The sequence below is a fragment of the Pseudochaenichthys georgianus genome, chromosome 6, assembly GCF_902827115.2.
Source record: "Pseudochaenichthys georgianus chromosome 6, fPseGeo1.2, whole genome shotgun sequence".
Classification (NCBI taxonomy): domain Eukaryota; kingdom Metazoa; phylum Chordata; class Actinopteri; order Perciformes; family Channichthyidae; genus Pseudochaenichthys; species Pseudochaenichthys georgianus.
This window is the reverse complement of record NC_047508.1, coordinates 6,893,627-6,916,682: the sequence shown is the minus strand read 5'-3', so window position 1 is coordinate 6,916,682 and position 23,056 is coordinate 6,893,627. Positions and strand designations below refer to the sequence as shown.

At 39.6% G+C, this 23,056-nt stretch overlaps 1 protein-coding gene across 1 annotated transcript in view; it reads right to left on the bottom strand.

The window, feature by feature from the left end:
- Positions 1 to 23,056, bottom strand: part of ntrk3a (neurotrophic tyrosine kinase, receptor, type 3a) — a 235,886-nt gene that overhangs the window by 166,037 nt on the left and 46,793 nt on the right. Inside the window, exons 2-3 of the mRNA XM_034085760.2 lie at positions 20,965 to 21,039; positions 8,545 to 8,616 (exon numbers count right to left, since the gene is read on the bottom strand). Of these exons, the coding sequence (XP_033941651.1) occupies positions 8,545 to 8,616; positions 20,965 to 21,039 (147 nt within the window). The remainder of the gene's footprint in view (positions 1 to 8,544; positions 8,617 to 20,964; positions 21,040 to 23,056) is intronic.

Here is a 23,056-nt window from a genome sequence, read left to right as displayed (position 1 = left end):
TCTTCGTCCCTCACAGCATTCAAAACATCACTCAAAACCCACCTGTTCAACACTACATTCAACGACTGACCCCCCCCCCCCCCTATTTTCTGTTTTGTTTATCTCTTTTTGTATTTTTCTTTGTTTGTTTTTGCGTCTTTGAGTTTCCTGAAAAGTGCTATACAAGTCTCATGTATTATTATTATTATTATTATTATTATTTCTGGGTGTTCTTACCATTTAATAAAGGAATGACAATTATTTGTATTCAGTTGGTTATTAGAGGCATTAATATTGGTTGCATTCATAAAAAGCTGTTTACAACCATCTCTCTATGGAAAGAAGTGATGCATCTTATACAGCACATGCATTGTAGTGGATGTTATTAGATGTAACAGGGTGTTAAATGATTAATCATGTCTGTTTGTCTGCAGGCTGCATGTATGACAGCTGCTCTAATGAGAAGTGACAAAGCATTACTGTTATTGCTTGGACTTTGATTTTCTACCACAGCATTCTCTTCAATGTTATAGACTAGAGGACATATTCTGCTCATTGTCAGGTTCATATTTGTATTTAGTGTGTCTACTGTGAAATGTCTCCATGCTTTAATGTTCAAAAAGCTCTTTATTTTTCTCATACTGCCTGTGCTGCAGCACCTCTTTTCACCCTCTGTCTGAAACCAGAGCCCAGTCTGCTCTGATTGGTTAGCTGGCCGGCTCTGTTGTGATTGGTCAACTGCTTAGAGATGTCCCGCCCCTTAGCCTTTCACATTGTGTTGGAGCGCTGTATGAGTGTTACATAGTGATGTCACTATGTCATGGTAGTAAACTAAGGAATCCAATGAAGGCGTTGCAGGCGGGACCCCAAACTCCCGTAGGCATGTCTTCAGTTTTTGATGTGTTGTCTAACATAGTTGTCACCCATTACCTTGAATACTGTGTTTCCAGCCTGTCCTCCTACAAAAAACGACCATATAGGTCGATTGTTCAGCAGCTAAATACGACCCAGAGTCACGTTTTAAAGTGTAGCACCTCTAGTGGTCGTGTAAGAAACAACATGCTCCTGTCGATTGCAAACGCTCCGGAGGGTCGTTTATTCACAAATTGTGGAATAGTTTGGCCATTAAAATGCTTTTTTATTAGATTTCTAGCGAGAAGTGTATAGCGTACATTTATAATCTACGTCCAGTGGATGTGTAGGATCTACAGTTTGATAGATATACGAAGATGATTTGAGGTCTCGCCAGGAGAACGTGTACTGTATATGGGGCAGCTTCCATGTAAAGTTAGCGTGGGTGAAAACAGTATTTCCGGTCTCGAAGTTTTCATAATAAAACCGGAAGTATTCCCCACACTGTCAAATGATTACACAGTGATATCTCCATTACTCATCCACTAAAAAACATCAGTTTATCCTTGTTAATTACACAATATTGATTGGTTTAAATTGTGTACAATGCTTTTGTGTTTTTAACCTTCGATTCGGAGAAACAAATTGTTTTTTGGGAGTTTAGACACTACAGAGTTTCCAAAGACACTACACTACCCAGAATCCCCAGCTATCGTTTGGGACTACAACATCCGCCTTGCTTTACAAACCCCGTGATTAGCCCTCATGCTCTGTGATTGGATGTTGGAGTGGCAGTGCGACAAGGTTACGCCGAGTGTCAAACAGCTCTTTGAAATGGAATGGAACCACGCCAGACTATCCAAAACTGGACTTGGACGGGTCCAGCCCGGCCCTCCCCCCCAGAATTACACTTGCTGGCTATTGTGTGTTTCGCAACATGTTCTATGGCACGTCTCTACTGGGAATTGTAGTTTTAAAAAGATGTTTTCGTATTTCCCACAATTAGAAGTTGCCAGTATTAAACTGTATACATCCCTGGAGGTTTAGGGGATATGAAACACATTGGTGTTATCAAATTTAAAACATATAATTAATACATGGGTGAAAATTGCTTGTGTCCATAATGGGCAGCATTAATATACCCACATGACAGCTGGTCTTATGTCTGTGACCCCTCCTGTTGTTCATTGATAAGCCTGAAACATGCACTTGTCAAGGTTCAGATGCACATTTAGCAAATATGGCAGTAGCCATCGATCATATGAAGATAAGATACTTTATTGATCCCAAGTTGGGAAATGTTTTTGTTACAGCAGCATGTACTACTTTGTTCTACTCCACTACAATTCAGAGGTTAACCTGGTATTTTTACTCTACTACATTTATTTTTGTTACTTTGCCGATTCTGATTAATGATGTGAAATATAAAAAAAACCTTAAATCAGACTTTAGTTACACCTGAGTAAAATTCAGCCTTATCAGTTTGTCTGTTTTGCACATCCTCCTGTTAATATCTTTGGACGTCCTGCACTAAACTGTTTTATTGTAGAGATCACTACAGTATCTTCTTGATATTTCCATTCTATATTTCTATCATTGACCCCTATTTTGTATGTAGGCTACTCTTAATATTTAAATGTGTTCATCAAATATAACTTATTCAACAACTAAATTCAATAACGTGCTTTAACCACTAGGAGGTGCGGTTTAGACCAGTGGTCTAGTTAATAAAACATAATAATATCAAACATAATATGACTATTCACTTTATTGTGAAATTAAAACAGAACGGTAAAGGAAAATACAGTTTCAGTCTCTCGATGTGAAGCTTATGCATTGTACCATGAACCTGTATAGACCTGTAACAGTCAACTGCATGAGGAGTTGGAAAGGTAGTTCAGAAAATCAGTAATATCTTTAAAAACTACAAAAAAGTCCCTTTCTATCAGCTGTGCGCCGTTATGGTGTAAACACAGCCTATCTACTCATTGGATCAAATATAAAAGTCAGCCGAATTAGTGTTGATACTGCAAGGAGACGTATTGTGTGAAAAGAAATGGAAGATGTTGTTTAATTGTTGATATATTTATGGTCCTCCTCACGTATTCAGTTTTGGCGGCATCTCTGCCAGTTTGTCAAAAGGTCTTCTGATCAGGGCTCTATAAATACATATCTAGGGCAGATATGTCATATTTAATGCAGCCGAACCGTGTATTACAATGCCGTTATTATTTTATTTTTAAAAAATGTTTTCCGATTTCATATCACATAAACACTATATCCCGACGTGCATTGCGGCGTGATTTTAGCCTATCAAAACCTCTGAAAAAAGAAATTTGTCTCTCAGAATCTAAAGAGAAAAACCTATGGGAAAAACACAAAAGCATTGTACACAATTTAAACCAATTAATGTCATATAATTAACTAGGATAAACTGATGTTTTTTAGTGGATGAGTACTGCAGATATCATTGTTAAATAATTTGATCATTGGTTTTATTATGAAAACGTTGAGACCGGAAATGTACATGGAGGCTTGCACGTTTACACGTTCTCCTGACGCAACCTCAAATCATCTTCGTAATATCTATCAAACTATAGATCCTACATATCGACTGGACATGGATTCTAAAAGTACAATATATACTTCTCGCTAGAAATCTAATCATAAAGCGTTTTAATGGCCAAACTATCCTATAATTTAGGATTTTACAGAGAGGGTTATTTGTGAATAAACAACGCTCTGTAACGTTTGCATTCAACGGGAGCACTAGAGGCCGACAATTTTAAAACGTAATTATAGGTCGTATTAAGCACTTGAACAAACGACATATTTGGTCGTAATAAGGGCTTAAACAATCGACCCATTTGGTCGTATGAGTTGGAGGACTTGTTGTGTGTTTCTACATTCGGCATCTGATGCACAGTAATCCAAAATATGTTCTTATATGAATCAGGTTTTATGGGCAAATGTCTTTAACTCGCACGTTGAATCTGAACTGTTTAAAATTGAAAGCTGTTCTTTTTTCTCCATGCAATTGTCTTGGCCCGCAGCTCCAATATAACAAACTCAACACTATTTATCTTCATGATGACAGTTCTGAGATAAACTGTCTGTTTACTCTCTCATTTTATTGCTTGCATTTTGTGTACACGAAATTCTCTATTCTGTTTTCTTGTTCAGGGTTGTTTTCAACATCCTGTCGGAAAGTGAGAATTACTTCTGGGAGTTGCCAATGGCTCAATAAAGATCATGCAAATGTCCTCGTTTACTCTAGGTCTTCAGAAAACTATGTTGAGACAGCAATATACTCCAAACACAGACGTATATATACTTATATATATACGTATTACTGAAACCATTAAAGTGACACCGTACAACCAGTTAAACACTTTATACCGCTGCACTGAGGAAATAGCAGTAACTTCCAGAGACTAGGGCATCTTGGATCAATCCAATCCATAACCTGTAGGGAATACCTTTTCCACTTCTGCATATCAGCAGCTGTGGGGCCTTAACAGTAGATGTCTTAGTACATCTTGGGTAGGGTACACTGGCAGAAAGGTGGAAAGCTTGACACAAGCTGATGCAAGCTTTATATAATCTCAAACTTGTCCTAAATGTCAGGTTCCCTTGGCGTCACTATCAACGCAGTGAGGGGCCCTTTAGCATCGATTTGTAACTATTAGGGAGTCCCATTGACTTGCATAGAGCGACACCCCCCCCCCCCCCCCCCCCGTCTCTCTATCCTATCGGAACCATGTATAGCCAGCTATTTGTTTACGTGTTTAAAGAAGCACCAGAAGCTTATATATACACATAAAGTTTTTCGTGCCCCACCACTTTTGTACGTATAAAAACGACACTGGATCTTAAATTAACCATTACATGAATAAAACTGTATATTTCCCTATTCCTAAACAATGAAATAAGAAAAAAAGAAACACATTTTGTTGTCAGTTGAAAGCCAATTATTATCATAGATGTGCCGCAAATATGACTACCAAATTAATTTGAAGGAAGTAACGTTAACGTTAATATTTAACCATTAAAATAAAATACTTACTTGTGGTCCTTGACTTTGCTACATGTTGGACAGCGATCCTCCAGACTGTGTTTCTGCTCCAGCACACGGCCTCGGTATCGGTGTGCTACGGCTACTATTAACGTAGCTATTATAGTATGGTGCTGGTATATAAATATATATTAACTGTGCTTTTTCCCCCCCAAAAGTTGTAAATGAAACAAGTGAAGTATATGTAATAAAGCTGTGGAGGGCGGGAACTTATAAACCAAAGAGTAACCGCCCTTACGGGACGCTCTAATAGAGAACTGCAGTGACGCGTCCTAAAACCCGGAAGTATACTCCTTCCGGTTCCTTCGTCAAAAACGCAATGCAATTTCTCCATAGGATTTTGGAAAATAGCTGGAAATAAGGTCTGTGGTTGAGACACATTTAAGAGACGGATCACGTTTTGTTCAGCCGGATAATATCCACATGTCTCCCCTACTTTTATAATTTTCTAATCATAAATCTAGTCGCCAGAAGCAAAATGCTAACGTTATGCTATAAAGGAACTACAGCAGGGTCGCAGCTTCAACGTCACGCCGACTTAAGATCCATATTCAAACATACAGATTCGAAATGGTACGAGTTGAAGTGTTTGTTTGAACAGTTTTCAGGAGGCAGGGACTGGCTTTCAAGCAGAACAGCGCAAACAAACTTAGAAGTGTTTACGTATTCGGTGTTATGACGTAAAACGGCCTGGACAACTTCTGTAGTCCTATTCAGCCACTTGGTGATCCATCGTTTTTCAGACACGTCAACTCTTCAGAAATCACCAGCGGGGTCACTGCTGATGTATTTAATGTAGTAGAATAAAACGTGATCTGTCTCTTCAATGTGTCTCAACCACAGACCTTATTTCAAGCTATTTTCCAAAATCCTATGGAGAAATTGCATTGCTTTTTGTCGAAGGAACCGGACGTGGTAAAAATGCTAACTTACTTCCGGGTTTTAGGACGCGTCACTGCGGTTCTCTATAAGTAAAGCGAACGCACCCGTAAGGACACCTGGCCTCCTATTGGTTGAGGGATTTTTACAGGGTTGTTGCACAAAAAATCCAAGCGCACATCAGAGATCTGAGATCAGACATTTGACGAGCGCACAGAAACAGCCTGAGTGCGAAGAGAAGGTTTTAAACTGGAACACTGGAAATCTGTGCAAGCAGCAATATATCTGAGTGCCAGCGTACAGTTTGAGCAGAAGCAGAGCAAATCTAAGCGCAAGCAGGCGCTATTTGAGTGCGAGGACAGGTTTGACGGAAAGAAATACATAATCTGAATGTGAAATCAATCAATTATGCTCTCAAATGTAAAGACCACGCTCTTGAATAAAGATAGGGAATAACCCCCATAGAGAGCCATGTTTCCACTGGTCATATGAAGGCAGCTCCAGTCCAAGTTCCTGCTGGCTGCAGTGCTCCATTAAAGCTGCTACGCTGGAGCAGCTGATTAAGTCCTGCTTTATGGGCCACCTCACCTTGAACACGGCTTACTTAGTAATACGCAAGGGCAGCCGTGACAAATGTTACCTCTGCCTGCAGTGTAGGTAAGTGCAGAGGAACATTAATCTGGAGCACATGGAAACACAAAGGAAATGGTACAAAGCGTCCTACAGTGATGCTCTGTTCACATGGCTGAAGACTATCTGTGACAGTGTAATGTGAGCTTTGCAGCAGAGGTAAACCCACAACAACGCTGTGGCTTGAGATGTGATAGCATATTGAGTTGGTCGTTATACAGTACTATGTGTGTGTTAAGACAGCTGTAAATGTCTTGTTAACATTAACTACCTTAAATGTTCATGTCTATTTCCCGTTAGTAGTGTAGCACAGAGTCCTGCACGGGTCTGACTTTCAAGACCCGCTCCCGCCCCGCACCCGCGACGTGCAATACCGAACCCGCCCCACTACCCGCACATATTGCCAATTAGTTCCGCAACCCAACCCGACACGTCGGGACAAGATCCGCAACCCGACCCGAACCCGCATAGCCTAGCCTATATATGAGTAGTGAAAACGTGCAATTATTAACACATGCAGTTGCATATTTGTCTCAAAAAGCGTGGGATGTTGGTTATTTCCTCCATCTAGGATGACACCAAAAGCCTCCCAGACGTTGGATTTCGCTCTTGAGGAAGTGTTATTGAAAATGCTGTATTCTCCGCTAGAGAGCTTCACCTCAGCCATTTCGAATGTGGCGCGCACAGCAGCAGATTGATGCCCTGCAGAGGTTATGATTATGCACGATCCGGCGGGGGAGAGGTCTGAGGATTTAAACATTAAACTAAATTATTATTATTTTAATATATTTATTATGCAATACCCGCGACCCACATGTTTTTTAACGATGATTATTTAATTTCAAGTGAGTTTATAAGGCTAAGCTGCAAGTTACGCTTGTGTGTTTATGTTGGCTTGTGTCACATGTTATAAATGTGTTCTTCAGCAATAAAAGTTATTTATATAAATGATATACATGCATTTAATTTATTGTATACTTTGATACTATGATTAACCATAAAAACACATATGAGTCAATGGTGGTCAATTATCAAGAAGTAAAGGAGTTAAACTGTAGATCCATGTTACGAAACTAGAGTGTGTGCTCATCTATCGACTGTTGGTTACATCAGCAGCGAAAACACAACATGCTTCATTCACACAAATCTGGAACTCTGAACGTTTAAAAAAGCCCAGCTGAGCTTGACAACCCTGTTCACATGGGACAATGTGAATTAAATGCAGTATAACACTGTCTCTAGTAGCAGATGAAAGTTTGGGACTCTTAAGCTCTTAACACACCTAACACTACTTAAAATAAGTGAAACTTTTGGCAGAAAGCTTTTCTTGTAGCCTATTGGAAGGATCCTCTCCTCTACACACAGATCAACTAAACCCATTTCCTCTCAATGTGAAAATCGTTCATTTCCAAGGTGGTTAATCACCAACTCCCAGCCTCACCGCCACCACAAAGTCCTTTTATCTTCATATGAAGAAATATATTAGTTATTTTAATGGCTTTAGGACTAAAGCTGCAGTCTGACTTCATTTTGCCAATATTGACTTTCTAACATCCTACAAAATGTTATAACCATGTTGGGTAATATAACACCATGCATATCACAAGATGACCCCAAGCCTCACAGTAGTGCCATTTCCATTGTGAAACTAATAATTATTGGTTCTATTGAGAGTCGACTTGGTTCTTGACTTTTTTCAGTAATATCATTAAAAGATGATTTTTGAATCATTTTCTTCACAACAGCATGGGCCGTTAGAATCATGCTAGCCTAGCTACATGAAGGCTGCTAACAACCATTAATGCAACACTCACTAGAAGGTAGATATACCAGTCCTCTCTATTCTCTGTCCTGCATAGTCTTGAAATATAGTATGACCCCATTTCCAAAATCTAATCTAATATTCAGACCAATATAGTATTTAGCAAGGTCTAAAACTGTGTGTGTGTGTGTGTGTGTGTGTGTGTGTGTGTGTGTGTGTGTGTGTGTGTGTGTGTGTGTGTGTGTGTGTGTGTGTGTGTGTGTGTGTGTGTGTGTGTGTGTGTGTGTGTGTGTGTGTGTGTGTGTGTGTGTGTGTGTGTGTGTGTGTGTGTGTGTGTGTGTGTGTGTGTTTCCTTTACTGTACTCACATGTAACGCAGGTGGGGGTTCTTGGAGAAGACACGAGCCTGGATCGAATACAGATTGCTCCTTGTAATCGTTCTATTAACACACAAAAATAGAAACTTGAATAAGTCACAATCTGCAGGGACATTATGCTGCTCACTTTGATTTAGTCAAAAGAGTCAAAAAGACAAAACAGTTAATTGAACAGAATACAGTCTGTTTATCATTTCAATTACATTTTAAAAGGAAATATTTAAAAACCTGTTCAATATGGTTAGTTGCGTTGTTAAGTCCATAATTGTATTTATTATAATTGAGTCCCCAAACTCTTTGAAAATGCAATACTACATTATGGAAGAAAGTTTCTGAAGACATATCAGTTGTTAAAACACTTTGGGACTCTCTCTGAGTACCATCCATTCCATCTCACAATTTATTTGCCTTCAACTCTGCAGTTTAAGGCCCCGTCCACACGGAGGCGATTTCAGTTGTATCCGCTAAAGTTCTTTATCGTATAGACGGTTCGTCCACACGAAGCCGCGGCTTCGGAGCCCGAAACCGATACACTTTGAAAACGACTGGAGACGCCATAGCCCCACCTCTCCGGCTCACCCCTGCGTCATTGCTGATGCGTTTTGCCCACAATAACAACAACAATGACGGATCACAGGGTTGAGCGATCGACTATTCCTTCGCAATTTAACATCACATTGGATATGGGCTGAACTTGTCCTTGATTGGATTTTTCCGATAATTTCCCTAGGAGGTGTTTGCAAAAATGTGCTTAAAATGCATGAAAAATGCACATTATTCAAAATGGCTGACTTCCTGGGTGGCGGGGCTATGGAAGGCAATGTGAAATATGTTCGCAATTCCATCAGGTATATCTGTGCCAAGATTCGTGAAGTTTGGAGAAACTATATTTGACTACCACACAATAGGGGGCACAACTGAGCTGTTTTAACAAAAAATTACGATTAGTTTTTTTCACATTCTCGAAAAGGTCGTGGGCTGTGACGTTTGTTTGTTTGTTTGTTTGTTTGTTTGTTTGTTTATTTATTTATTTATTTAAAGGACAGTGCACATTAATTCACATTGCTGTAAATGAGCCAGTATTAGCTAGCAGGCTAATTTTCAACTGTTGTCCTTGGCAAGATGTTAAATGACCACAACAAGACTAGAAAGTAAAAACATAATTAAATAGAGTACAGCAGACAACATCAGTACAACAATAAATAAATAGCAGTACAACAATAAATAGGAACAGCAGTACAACAATAGAGAGGAACAAACAAACATGCAAACAGATGAAATATCATCATACCTTGATACATTTAAAAGTGTTCACATTTTTGATTGTTTAAAAGCCAGTTCTTATGATTGTGGTTAAATGTATGATAGGAGGTGTTATTCCTGATCTGTATTGGTATTGTGTTCCAGAGTGTTGGTGCCCTCACAGAGAAACAGTGTTTGCCAAAGGAACTGGACCTAAGAGGGACTACACAGTCCCCTCTTAGGGCAGACCTTGTGGTTCTGCTGTTTGAATATTTTCTGCTGTATAAAAGTGCAGAGTTGGGGGTGCCTTGCCGTTTAGAATTTTAAAAATGAGACATGCATCAGTGTGTTTTAAAATATTTTCCCAGCTGAGCAGGTTATGTTTGTCCAGGATTTTGCAATGGTGGTATAGCTTAGGTTTTCTGTCCAAAACTTTGAGAGCTTGTTTGTGAAGTGACAGGATCGGCCTTAATGTGGTGCTATTCACCTGGGTCCAGCTGGTCATACAGTATGTTAGGTGGGGAAGGACCATGGCAGTCATATAGAGTTTTGCTACAGGTGTTGTCAAACAGTTCCTTATATATCTAAAGTTTGCTAGATTGTATTTAGTTATTTGCATTACCTTTCTCACTTGTTTTTTGAAGGATAAAGTAGTGTCAAGGATAATGCCTAGATATTTAAAATGTGTAACTGTTTGAATGACCTCCCCAGACACATAGACCTTGGGTTCACAGTGTGAAACAGTGTTGGTCTTGCTAAAAAACATACATAATGTCTTCTTAACATTCAGATATAGCTGTGAGTCAGTAAGCCATTGATTTACATGAACCATTGCATCATTTAATTTGGCCGCAGCTTGGTATTTGCATGGACATAAATGACAGTGTCATCAGCGTACCTCACATCCAGTGCACACTGAGGGCAAGTCATTTATATAAAGGCTGAATAGAATTGGGCCCAGGATTACGGTGGCCCTGAAGTGCAAGACACCACAGCATTTCACAAAACACAACAGCATTTCACAAAACGCCGTAGCATTTCACAAAACGCCGCAGCATTTCACTAAACACCACAGCATTTCACATTGGACGGAAAGGGTATTCCTTAGGGAGAACACTTCTTGTTTGTGATTGGACAGAGCCAGCCAGAGAAGCACTGCTGTGATTGGTTGTTTTTGCTACCAGTCAAGAAATGACACTTTGTGATTGGCTCAACACATCAGCCGTTAGCTGTTAGCACACACTCAGAGCTCACAGCTCCTCATATCTGTTCAGAAACTGGACAAAAGTTAAACATATACAAAACACAGACTGTCTATGCCATGGCGAATACAGTCGCTGCTTTATTTATGTCTGTATGACGTTGTTGTGAGTGTGGACGGAGCAGCTACAGGTTAGTTTAGTCTGATGGATCCGATTCCGATACAAGGAGATACGGCCCGCCCCCTCTCCAGCGTCTTGTTTGAATGACAGGAGTAAACACAGAGTTAATGCTTTATTAATTAATGGTTTTTAAGGGGCTTATCTCCATGTAAATACTATGGTAGACTACCCAATATTCGCATCGCTCTAATCGCTCGAGTTTCACCGCGGCTGTCAGCTGTCTTTGCTCCTGTCATTCAAACAAGACGTGCTGGAGAGGGGGCGGGGCGTACCTCCATGTAAATACTATGGGAGATACCAACTACAACAAAATGAACATATTTGACCGTGATTTAATTGTAATACACGTTTCAAAGTGATGCCGAAGTAACTACATGGCCTACTGATAACGGTTAGTAAAAACCATGAATTAACGCTTTGACAAGTCTGCAGACAAGACGGCAGGCGAAAAGCTTTTAAAATGCATGTTTTCTGAATGGAATCGGATCCATTAGGCTAAACCAGCGCCATATAGACTGAGAGTTACGTTATCTCCGTTCACTCCAATGGACCACTTTTTTACAGCAATGGCGGATCGTGGAGCCTCTCAATCGTTCCCCGGAAGTTAGCGCCAAGGCTAGCAGAGCTGTAGAGTTGCAGCATAATAGACCGTTCGTGACGGACTTTTAAAGGTAAGAAGAAGTTTAAAGATTTATATTGCAGATATTATCAGTACATCTGATTCAAATGAACATGTGTATTAAAGGATGTCAGTGGATTATCCCTAAATTAGTAGATTTAGGGAACGTTTACAGATAACAGATCAAGCTAGGATACCGAAGCAAGTTAGCAACACACGTTGAACAGCCTTTCAATTGGAAATTCCGTTCTCTTAATGTCATTTCGTCCAACATGTTGAATTAGAGAAGAGGGTTTTCTAAACGGGATTGTATGCGGGGGTGGAGGGAGTTAAATATTAGATAAATATAACTTTGGTGCGTGTAAGAGTGAGTGTTTTTAGCAGAGCCATATTGTGTCCTTGTGATTCTGTTGATTATTACCTGTCTGTATAATGTTGCAGCTCAGCTGATTTTGGATTGATGGCAAAGGGAGAGGGACTTAAGTGAGAGTGAAAACACAAGGTAAGTTTAATACTACTGTTTTATATAAGTAAACACCTTATCTCCCCAAGGCATTTCCCATCCAATAGGTGTGCTATATAGGTGTGTATAACCCTTTCTCCTGTCTGTTACTCCCTCTTTCAGCACAAGAACCAGAGGGGGATTCAATGGAGCCTGAATACCTGCACTGAGACCCTCACCCTGCACTCTGTGTTTTTCAAGCCTTTCCCTGTTTGTTTGTATTAAAGGTCCCATGTCATGGCCATTTCTACTGATCATAATTCCATTGTTGAGGTCTACTAAAATAGATTTATATTGTGCAATTTTCCAAACTCGCATTGGTTTCTCATACAGCATCTCTGTAAAGTATGTGTATTCACTCTCTGTCCTAAACGGCTTGTTGGAGCTCCTGCCCCCCCCTCCCTGTGAACCCAGTGGCCGTCTGCGAGACACAGCGAAACCCAGCCTAAACACACACACACACCCGCAGCCTGGCTGGGAGTCTCACTGAGATTGAGTGTGTGTGTGTGAGGAAGTCCGCGGATTGGTCAATTTGGACCAATCCACGGACTTAACGTAACGGCTCCGCGGACTTAACATAACGGCACCACGGATTGGTCCATTTGGACTAATAGGTCCATTTGGGTATGGGCACATCACTTACTGTAGTACCAGGAAGAAAAAGATAAATCTTCAACGAGGCTTTCTGGGGCAACATACAGATGTAGCGCTTCGTTTCAGACGCCTACCCGGGCGGGTCCGTGATCGGCACGGGGTGGGCCCCTGCTGAAAAGGAAAACCCCCCCGCAGGACTTGAAACGCCCCCTTGATAAATACATTTAATTATAATGAAACCAGCAGCAATGGATCATGGATCAACCAGGGGGAGCCGTGAAAAGCTGCCACACTGGAACTCATGTGAAATAAACAGCTGATCTACAGGGATCTGATATAGCGGATATTTGTTAAGATCCATATATGTCACGGATAGGATCACATTCTGTGCTTAAGTAAGAGACATGTAATCATTTACTAAACATCACCATGTTTTTATTTAACAAAATAATGTTTAATTCACGTTGGCGTAAGTACAAAACCATCGCTATGTTTTTAGATCAGGAAATGCATCCAGGGTCAAACAAACGATGTTCGATCGTGATCCTCGCGATCATTTAATGTATCATATTTCGCGAGTTGAAATGAATGCACTACATTTAATCCACGTGAGTTTACAACAACGACAATAATCGCTTTGTTTTTATATCACATCCGACGCAGCGGCTCTCTACCGATCATCCTAATCCCACGGGCAAACAATAATATGTACAGTGTTCATAGTTTACTGTATTATTAGTGTCTAATATTACTGCTATAATAATCACACATTGAGTTGTTGAAATCAGACCGTCGTTTTTTTTAAACGCTCTGAATGAAACGGCAGCTCTCAGGTGATCAGCTGTGTGTTTACACAATAACATATGCATAGTAATTTAATACCTTCCAACACACATTGTAAGAACAGTTCTGTTTCATATGAGTGTTGAGAGCCGTATCCACAAATCTACTAATTTTGCCCTCAGTGCACCAGATTGATGCATTTAACTTCAATTTAAATAAAAACATCTTCTGTTGTAACAACAATAACATTATAAATAGTAACATAGCATTGGTATTGCACATTTACTGTAGCTTTGAGTGTTACTGGCCTGAGATTTTTTTATTACATGAATGAAGGTGACTGAGGCTTTTTAATATAGACTTTTCAGTGTCCCACATTTTGCACAGAACTGTCCCACATTAGGAAAACAGATTGTCTGAGACAACTTGGCACTAAGAGTACTAATATGTCTACCATTTCTTGTATGAGTTTAATATCTGCATGTTCTCTTTTGGTTTTATTAGGACACATCCTGGGGATTTCAGAATGTTACTGGATTTTGATTTATTGTATCGGCTTCATGTCGCAATATATTCCCGAAGTCTGAAATGCAAAAATGTTCCACATTAGGGCAATTCACCCTGCATTTAATCATTTTGTTTATTTTTAACGAAATAAATGTGGTTTAATCCATCATGAAATTAATGTAGGCTATTTACTTAGTACATATCTGACATTAACGATTAACACACTGTTCATACTGCTCACAGGCTGATATCTAGTGTATTCATACCCCTCACTGTTTATTCATCATTCAATTCATTATATATTTTATTCTGTAGATTGTGAACATTACTTTTCACTTTACTGCTTGTTGCACCTGGTTAGAAGCTAAACTGCATTTCGTTGTCTCAGTACCTGTAATCTGTGCAATAACAATAAAGTTGAATCTAATCTTGAGCAGGAACTAATGTAGGCTATTTACTTAGTAGGCCTACATATCTGACATGAACGATTAAACACGTTTGTGCATTCTTTATGAATGCAAACCGAGTCATTTCGTTTATTTTTAACGAAATAAATGTGATTTAATCCACATAATTTACTGTGTTAATTGTTTACTTAGTATTGTTTAACTTGAATGTTCTTCACTTTTTAAATGCCTCTGTGATGTGCTGCTACCCATTTCCCCTCGGGGACTAATAAACGAATACTATGACATTAACGATTAAACACATTTGTGCATTCTTTATGAATGCAAACCGAGTCAAGCCGACTCTAATAAACGAATACTATATATTGAACGTCTATTGAATGGCCTTTGTATGTATACAGTACAGTATAGCCCAACCATTTACACCTTCCTTTTTTCCCGTCAAGAGTTTGAATTGGAGAAAGGTAATCGGTGGTGCTTTTATAGCCTATTGCATAATAACTGTGTGATTTATATTGCTTTTCAAATGCATATGGCCACCCATTTACACGGCTCTTCCCGTCAAGAATATGAATAGAACTTAGTTAGATCACTTTACATTTCTGCGAATGAATTTTTAATCACACACGTCTCCCCATCCCGAAAATAAAAAGAGGAAACAATTTTCAAGTTCAGTTTTCACCATTTTATTTAAAATAACTGACATACAGTAACAGACACATGCTGTAGGCCTATCTGCTGTGGAAACCAGGACGAGCGATTTCGGGATCTGTTTTTCTGGGGCTCCTCAGTCTCTCGTTTACCCGGCTCCTGATCTTATGCCACTGGTCAATGTTCAGATTTGGGAACCGATTGGAAACATAAGACTCAATCTGTTGCTTCACATTGAGGGGAAGAGGCATTTTCCCATTGGTCCCAGTCCAGTTGGTTATTTTCACCATTCTCCCATATGTTACAAATGGCGTTATGGCCATGAACATATTAGCAGCATAGATCTCAGGGCGATGCTGTCCCTTAAAAAAGCTGTCCTGGTAAAAACTTTCCTCTCGTTCTGAGGAAACAGCCCTGGTGGGTTCATCAGGAGTGACCGCCGATACTGAGACAACGAAATGCAGTTTAGCTTCTAACCAGGAGCAACAAGCAGTAAAGTGAAAAGTAATGTTCACAATCTACAGAATAAAATATATAATTAATTGAATGATGAATAAACAGTGAGGGGTATGAATACACTAGATATCAGCCTGTGAGCAGTATGAACAGTGTGTGCTAAGATATATAAATATATAGATATATAAAGTATGAAAACGGTAGGACCATACCGTTCTCCAGCCCCAACCCCCCCATGTTTCATATGTATGTTGGGGACCCTTTGTTTAAAACTAATTGGCCATCGGAATGTGTGGAGTCACATTCCACAGCTCTCCCCCCTCCTGTGATCCCCCGCACACAGAGAAAGAAATATCAAACATTTAATAAAAGTGAAAAACAATGAACAAGACTTAACGTATTCATCATAATTAATTATATTTATTTCGTTTGGATGTAGGTGATCTTCTACTATATGAACATTTTGGACCCAAAATCACAACATATATGTAAAAACAGATTTTGAAAATGATTTTATTTTTCACAACACAAACATACACAACGAAACCATTTAAAAGCTGGAAATATATACATGGGATGTGACTATGATAATGTGAAAGTTTGATTGAGGTAGCATGGGATTTCATTCTGATAAGGCAAAAGTGTTATTATAAATATAATACAAATATATATATATATACACATTATGTACAAAAATCAGTTTTTTCTGTCTTTATCTGTGCCACGCTTCAAAGCGGTTTCTGTCAACTACGACACAGAGGGCAACATCACAGATTCCTCCTCCTCCATGTCAAAAAACAAGCTTAAAGCTTGACTCACGTTCAGAGTTCTCTTCATCATAGTTGAGTCTTCAAAACTCTAAATATATCTAACTATATCTACATTTTCAATGTTTGTTTGTCACTTTACTTCAATCGCAGTCTCCCGCAGCCTCTCTTCGTCTCCCGCAGCCTCTCTTCGTCTCCCGCAGCCTCTCTTCGTCTCCCGCAGCCTGTCTTCGTATATCTTCGTCTCTCTCCATTTCCCGCCGTCTCTCTTCGGTTCCCGCCGTCCCTCTTCGTCTCTTTTCGTCTCGTTTCGTATCACTCCGTTTACCTGATTACCTCACCCCTTCCTGGTAAATACATCCTGTTGAGCAGAATCTACAGTTTCCAGTATTTTCCGTTTCGTAAAATGATCAAATATGGCGAAGATATTCAAATATGTGCTTCCATATTTCATACTTTTGAAATGTATTAACTTTATATCACCGTATCTCCGTGTTTACTGGGTCTTTTTGCATGAATCAAAGACTGGGATATACAGTAGTTTCAAGCCAGCACTTTCGACAGAAACACACGGCAATGTTGTCCGGACTGTTGTTTTTATGCGGCACCGGCTTGAACAGGTCATGTGATCTGATCACGCCGGCGTGACGGTCGACTCCAAAGGGTTAATATTAAATACATATAAGTATTTTTACAACTTGTATTTAGAAATACTCTGTTGTAATTATTGATGCATACATGTGTTCATCCATTTAATGTGGCATCTGCTATAATGGGGTTAATGTATGATATTACTTAATAATACAATACATTATAATATATGATATGATAATTACATTTTAGTTTTATTCATTTCTTATTTCATAGTTTCTCATTATTATTATTATTTTTTATCGCTCATCTTATTTTTGATTTTATTAATCTGTGTGAATCTGTGCTGTCCTGTTTTTCACTCTCACCCTGTTGCTGTTTGAACTACTGAATTTCCCCACGGGATTAATAAAGGTCCATCTTATCTTATCTTAATGTATAAGTTGATTTACTTCAATCTACTGTACAATATTACAGGAAATATACTGCATAAAGCAAACTATATACTTTATTTGATCTAAAATATTGATGTTTCTACAACACCCATTGTGTATTTTGTGAATGAAGCGCCATCTCATGGTTAAATCCTGTAATTGAACAAATGGGGAAATTGGGCAACGCCCTCTAGCAATTTGGCAACACCCCCAGCCCCTGGCATCCGCTGGGCTTTTGACTGGGACACACCCTTTTGAGTCTGATCTGGAGTGCTACATCTGTAGACAGGTATTTTCTGTGTTAGAGTTTTACTCTCTACAGGGTGTACTTTGAGGGTGTGTGACTCTGCAGACCGTTTACATGCAGAAAAACCTTCATAACACACAAGGGGACGGGCAATAACCGGAAAAGCATGACATGGGACCTTTAAAGCACCACTTGGTCTATGTGCAACCTCACAGAGCTGTTAGCATGGCTTTGGACTCATTGAATTGCCTGATGAACTTTAAGGTTCCATAATGATTTAACTTGTTGTCTCTATTGTTTTTGTGAGGGCCACAGCCACATAAAGCAATTACACTTCCCCTCACCTCCACTAGTTTACCTCATTTGAATTACACTAAATCTCAACCATAATTAACAACACACATTTGATTCAAATGGTAAACTTTATATTTGCTTGTAACTTGACATTATTTAATTCATTTTCACACATTTTAGCACAGCTAACGCAAGCATTTGTTTGTATTAACGACTTTCTTTGTCTTTGAGTTACCGTGGTAATTGGTAGGGTCGGCTCCAGAACAAATCGAATGGGGGGGCAATCATTTACCAAGGGGGGGGCACACACTGCCGTCAACAACCAACACACAAACACCAACGCAACTTCAATTTAAAAAAACATGCTGTATAGTGTCTTTCACACACATTGCAGGGGTGTAGTGCTATTGTATAGCGCACCTATGACTTGTGCATACATGCACGGTTGTGGCACGACCACCAAAACAGAAACATATGGACATAGGTCACCATATAAAGTGTGCAAATGTATTTAGTATCCTATCCATGTGAACATGTTTTAGGTGGGGGTGGACCTAACCTCCTCTAGGAGGGTCTGGGGGCATGCTCCCCCGGGAAGATTATTTTTAAAATATTGAAGTTAAATGCATCAATCTGGTGCACTTTGAGAGCAAAATGAAGAGATCTATGGATAGCCTACATCTCTCAGCATCCATATGAAACAGAACTGTACACAGATTTACTTTTTATTGATGGATATTTTACTAATCACTCCCCTTTTAAACTGTATTATTGTGTTACTGTCCTATAGTATTTCATACCCGTTTTTCATTTATTCTCTTATTCTTTAATAACTATAATGATTATATAAAGGTATTCCTCGCAAATACTTGTTTACATAAATGGTGACCACTGAGATAACTTACACTAAAGTTAACTATCTAAACACTGAGAGAGTCCTTACCTCACTGAGCTGAGGTTATACGATCCTCTCAGTCTGACAGGAGACGACTCTCCTCCACCTTGGTGTAGAAACAGCTCTTTATACCCGTTAGCATAGCTAGCTAACCAGATACTAACAACAACATTCCACGTTACCACTCGCGCACTCACAAAATGCGCTCGTGCCACACACACACACAGAGCCGAGCTTGAATGAAACTCAGAGACCCAGAAGTAGGCTACTTGTACTGTAGCCTACTATATAGGGCTGATGAGGGATAAATACTGCAAGCAGCTGATCGGGCCAAATTGGGATAAACCACATGCTTCCATGTAAAAGAGGGGTATGCGTTTTGTCAGTGTTTCTTTTGTATTCTGTCAATCTCAATTACCCCTTGTTTTCTATTTTCTTATAAGAGTTATTTTCTCTCTTGTATAGGCCTAGTTATTAGATTATTGGTTTATAATGTTTTTTTCCAAATGTGGGTAAAAAAAAACACTTTCTTTCAACTTAAAAAATGATCAAAGTAAAGGATCTTTACCTACCACTTAATGTATTCATCTTTTCTGGTAGACATGACACCAACATTAAACTCCAACTACATTGACACGTTTACAGCTTTGTGCTTGAAGCAATTCTACTGTATGGCACAGTGCACAGGATGTGTTGAATTCACTAAGTTACTTTGAAGTGCATCCTCTTCAGAGCAACAGGCAGCCAATGTTAAGAAGCTCTTAACAGTGTGCATGTGCACTCACTCTTAAGTGCTACTTTTGGAAAACTCTTGCTAGAAAACACTCGACTTCTGGAATTATACTAATCTGGAAGCAGTGCCAAACACCTGACTTTAGCTGTCTCTCAGTTGTGTACTCCTGTACTAACATGTGCAATGTTTAGTGCATAAGTGCTTCCCAATGCAACATATGGAAAAATGCCGTGCAGTATGAGCAACTGTTGCACTAAAAACGGCCAAAAGTGGAGTGTTAAACACTGCATACTTCTTTTGCTGAATGATCGCCATCCTGGCTACGAATTGGAAGTTGTGGGACGAGCTGTGATTGTGGTTGCTTCAGTAATACTTATTTGTATAGTGCAGTGCTTCTCAAAGTGTGGTCCGCGGACCACTGGTGGTCCGTGAGCGCCCCCTAGTGGTCCGTGAGTATATTGGTACAATTTCACATCTGAAATAAATACATTTATTTAAGTTTTTCGCACTCTCGCGGGAATATCTCCGCAATGGAGCGAGCTTAAGTTTAACTTTTGATTGCATGATATAGCCCAGATTAACACCTTCATCACACATGTGGCCACTTGTTTGTACCATTTTCAGGCGATTTGTAAAGGTGTACATTTGTTAGGTGGTCCGCGAGTGTTTTTTTATTGGCTAAGTGGTCCTTGGTATGAAAAAGTTTGAGAAACACTGGTAGCCATAGTGCAACACAGCACTATACAAATAAAAGACTGTGGTTTTCTTTAGTATTCTACAAATGTATGCTGGTATTGACAAGAAGCCAACATTAATTGTATGGGTTAATTGAGCGATCTGTAACGATTTGCTACCATGAACGATGACGTTGCTATAATAGCGCTAGCTAGCCAACATCCTTTTTGGTGAGGGCACAGCCATTGTCTGCGTTTAAAACAAGACTACATGGTCTCAATTCACACACAGCGAATGTGTTTATAGCGTACAACACACTTTGTACTAAGGGATGTGTCCAAGTTGAGATACAGCGCCTGAGTAACTGACACCATCAGCTCCCCTGATTGTAACAACCTGCTGAGTGGTGATGTTCCTGCTTATCTGAACCAACCTGGCCTGATTGAAGGCAAAGTGGACAGTGCTGTTATTATGAGAGGAGAGGAGTCAATCACCAATGGACAAACTAGATGGGAAATGTTTCATAATGTCTCGATTGGTTTATTAACGAGAACTATTATTTCATGTGACATTTCACCCTGTAGAAGCATTTGGGAAATATTCAGAGATACAGCAGAACATGTTAAACTCACAGCCTCTGTAAGCCGGTGTAGAGCTCCATGTCCACATCCCTCAGCGTCTGCAGGCCAGTCCAGTTCTCAATGTGTCTGGAAAAACGACAGACAAGACATATTAGTAATGTTACAGTGAATTATGTTATTCATTATGGCTAAATCGATTAGACATCAGAACATTGTGATTATCACAGTGTTACCATTGCATCATCAGAAAAGGGAATTCAAAAACATGCTAAGGGCAAGAAGGATAAGTGATAGACTTAAAAAAAAGATACAGCAAAGTAACAAAAACCACCCTACTGATTGAGTTGGGGTAAAGCAGAAGGCATCAACACGTTAAGAGATAACAAGTGGAATACCTGGAACGACAGAGAAGAGAAACAGAGCAGCAAAGACTAAATACACAAGGGAGGAGGGGAAGGGAAGATTAGGGGCAAACACCCACACCACAGAGAGACCAGAGAATGTTTTTTTGAATTGTATTGTAATCTTCCGAATAACTTGCAGTTGATTTTAATCTAATTAAAAAATGATTGAAAAATGATTTAGTGCGTTTGTGAGTTGTTCATGGTCATATTTCACGGGTGGGCTCACATCCGATACAAAGCTGATTTTGTTGGTGGTGCATTTCTATATAAAGGCAAAGATGCACATTCAGGCAAGGTGATGCAAATGATGTGAATGTGAAGTGTGTGTATGTCGTGAAATCACGCTGCCTTGCAAAGTAAAATCCCATTTGTTGTTATTTCTTGTAATTGTAAAAAGTAATTTCTTTCTGATTGTTTTGTAAAAAAAATAAAAAAATTAACAAGACAAACATGTCGCTGATGACGATGACCTAATGTTTTATAAGAAACATATATGTTAGAGGGGGTAGGACCAGAAAAGTTTTTTTAAGCTTCTTCTTGCCCCTGTTGAACATGAACAGAGACTATCTGAAAATTATTATTATTATTTTAATTTGTTTTGGTTTGTTATTATTTGTTTTTTTGGTACTTTGTTATAATTATTAATCTGAGTGAAAAAAAGAGAATATATATATATATATTATTGTTATATTTTTTTGTTTCTGACATGTTCAATAAATTGATTAAACTAAAAGGCCAATCAGAATTGAGATCGTCATTACTAACATTGTTGACTTATAAAGGCGTTGTGTTATTGTTGTCATAGAAAAAAAAAACCCCGCTGGGACATTTTCTCTGATGAAACGCGAGTAGGAGACTCTCTCCAACGCCCTGCCAGTGCCTTGTTGACCAAAGAAAAGGTGCTCAGTGGACACAGGTACGTGCTGGCAGAAGCTTTGTAGTATACACACAGGTTTAATACAAACCATTCAACCTGATTCATCAAACCCAATGTGGTTCCTCCAGTCACAGTGCTCATGTATACTGGTCTGATTTCACTCACTGCTTTGGTTTGTTGGCCGTGAAAGTTTGTAACATGGCCGTGTGGGAGTCCAGCAGCAGAAGCAGCATCGTGGCCCACTTTACACCCGGCAGCGGATGGCAACAAATCAACACACGCAAATCACATCAGACTGAACATCTGTTTACCCCAGAGACCCCCTCCTGGCTCTGAGTGTGTGTGTGTGTGTGTGTGTGTGTGTGTGTGTGTGTGTGTGTGTGTGTGTGTGTGTGTGTGTGTGTGTGTGTGTGTGTGTGTGTGTGTGTGTGTGTGTGTGTGTGTGTGTGTGTGTGTGTGTGTGTGTCCTTGCACAGGTATGCATGCAAAGATCAGTTAGAGGTTCTGTGTGTCCATCTGGCTTCCTGGAGTTGATTCAGTTAAACACCTCTGCATATTTACTCTATCAAATTGAAATAGCTTTATTGGCACGGCCATAATTACGTACAGCACTGCCAAAAAATGTGGCTTTATCTTATTCATCACACAAAAGACGAACAGTGTCCAAAGACTTGCCTTAACCCACAGACTGGTGCATGATGGGATAGACTCAAACTGTCATTCCAGTGGGCGTTGCATATTGATTGGCTGAGTTCATTTTCAGCATCTGCCCCCCCGAGGGCCGGCTGATTGACTTATTGAAAGGGAGATCCATTATCCATTTCACTGTCTAAACACAGCAGTCACTGGTGCCACTGTGAGC